Genomic DNA, 969 nt, shown 5'->3' on the forward strand with positions numbered 1-969 from the left:
GGTTCTGAAGGTAGTATTTAAGTTAAGTTATATCTATATCATCTTTCAAATGGATCTTTTGTATATTGTCAAGTTTCATTTGACTTTTTTTAGTGTTTAATTCATTAATAAATTCCTCTACTTCTCTAAAAGCTGCTTCGTTTTCGTTGAATTTATCGTCATCGTTATTATTAATAAAAGGTTCAGGAATGTAATTATTTTGGAATTTATGAATACAGTTATTAAGAAATAATCCTCCACAATTGAATGCAAGGATAATGTAAATACTTAATATAAACGTTCCTGCTAAAAATAACATTATAATTCTCTTAATAGGAAGCCATTCAGCACTTTGTTGTAATCTATAAGACTGTCTTCTGAATGTATTAGATTCTATTGTCAAGTTTTTTGCTTGAGAAACCAGTAAATCTAACTTTTCACCTCTTTCCAATAGAATATCTATATTTTCAATCAGAACATTTTGAATTGTGGAAATTTGGTTTGCTAACATATCATATTCTGTATTTTCTGGGCAATTCCAATAAATCTAAGTCATATTTAAATAATAATTTGTAATTTCATATATTATTAATGTTACTTACCATTCTTTCTTTGATTATTGGAGCAACAACCCCATTTAATATTAAAGTTATTGGATTTGTAAGCATTTCAACAAAGGGTAAAGTCTTTGATCTAATATCTAATAAATATTCATAAGGTATAGTTAGACCAAAAGATCTATCTGTCATTGCCATATATATAACTCCTGGCTCGTAAATTAAGAAGTGAAAGCAATATATATCATATGTATAAGATTGTTTATTTAAGCTTTTATTTATTTTTCTCAAGAGAAATCTTGCAATTGATGGAAAATTTCCTGTGTTTTCTGTATATTCTGCCAAGACTACATTATCTGAATACGTAATTAATTTGAATTAATTGTATTTTAAAAAAATAATAAATTTAGTTCAAAATTGACTTTCAAGCTTA

The 969-nt window shown here is 25.8% G+C and overlaps 1 protein-coding gene across 1 annotated transcript; it reads right to left on the minus strand.

Annotated features, from left to right (window-relative positions):
* Positions 1-22: 22 nt before the first annotated feature.
* Chro.60028 (synaptobrevin-like protein) lies at positions 23-490 on the minus strand. Its single annotated transcript, XM_659798.1, has 1 exon — positions 23-490. The coding sequence occupies one exon, from the start codon at positions 488-490 to the stop codon at positions 23-25; it is 468 nt and encodes a 155-aa protein (XP_664890.1).
* Positions 491-969: the final 479 nt, after the last annotated feature.

This window comes from Cryptosporidium hominis, assembly GCF_000006425.1.
Source record: "Cryptosporidium hominis TU502 chromosome 6 CHRO016006, whole genome shotgun sequence".
Taxonomy (NCBI): Eukaryota; Apicomplexa; class Conoidasida; order Eucoccidiorida; family Cryptosporidiidae; genus Cryptosporidium; species Cryptosporidium hominis.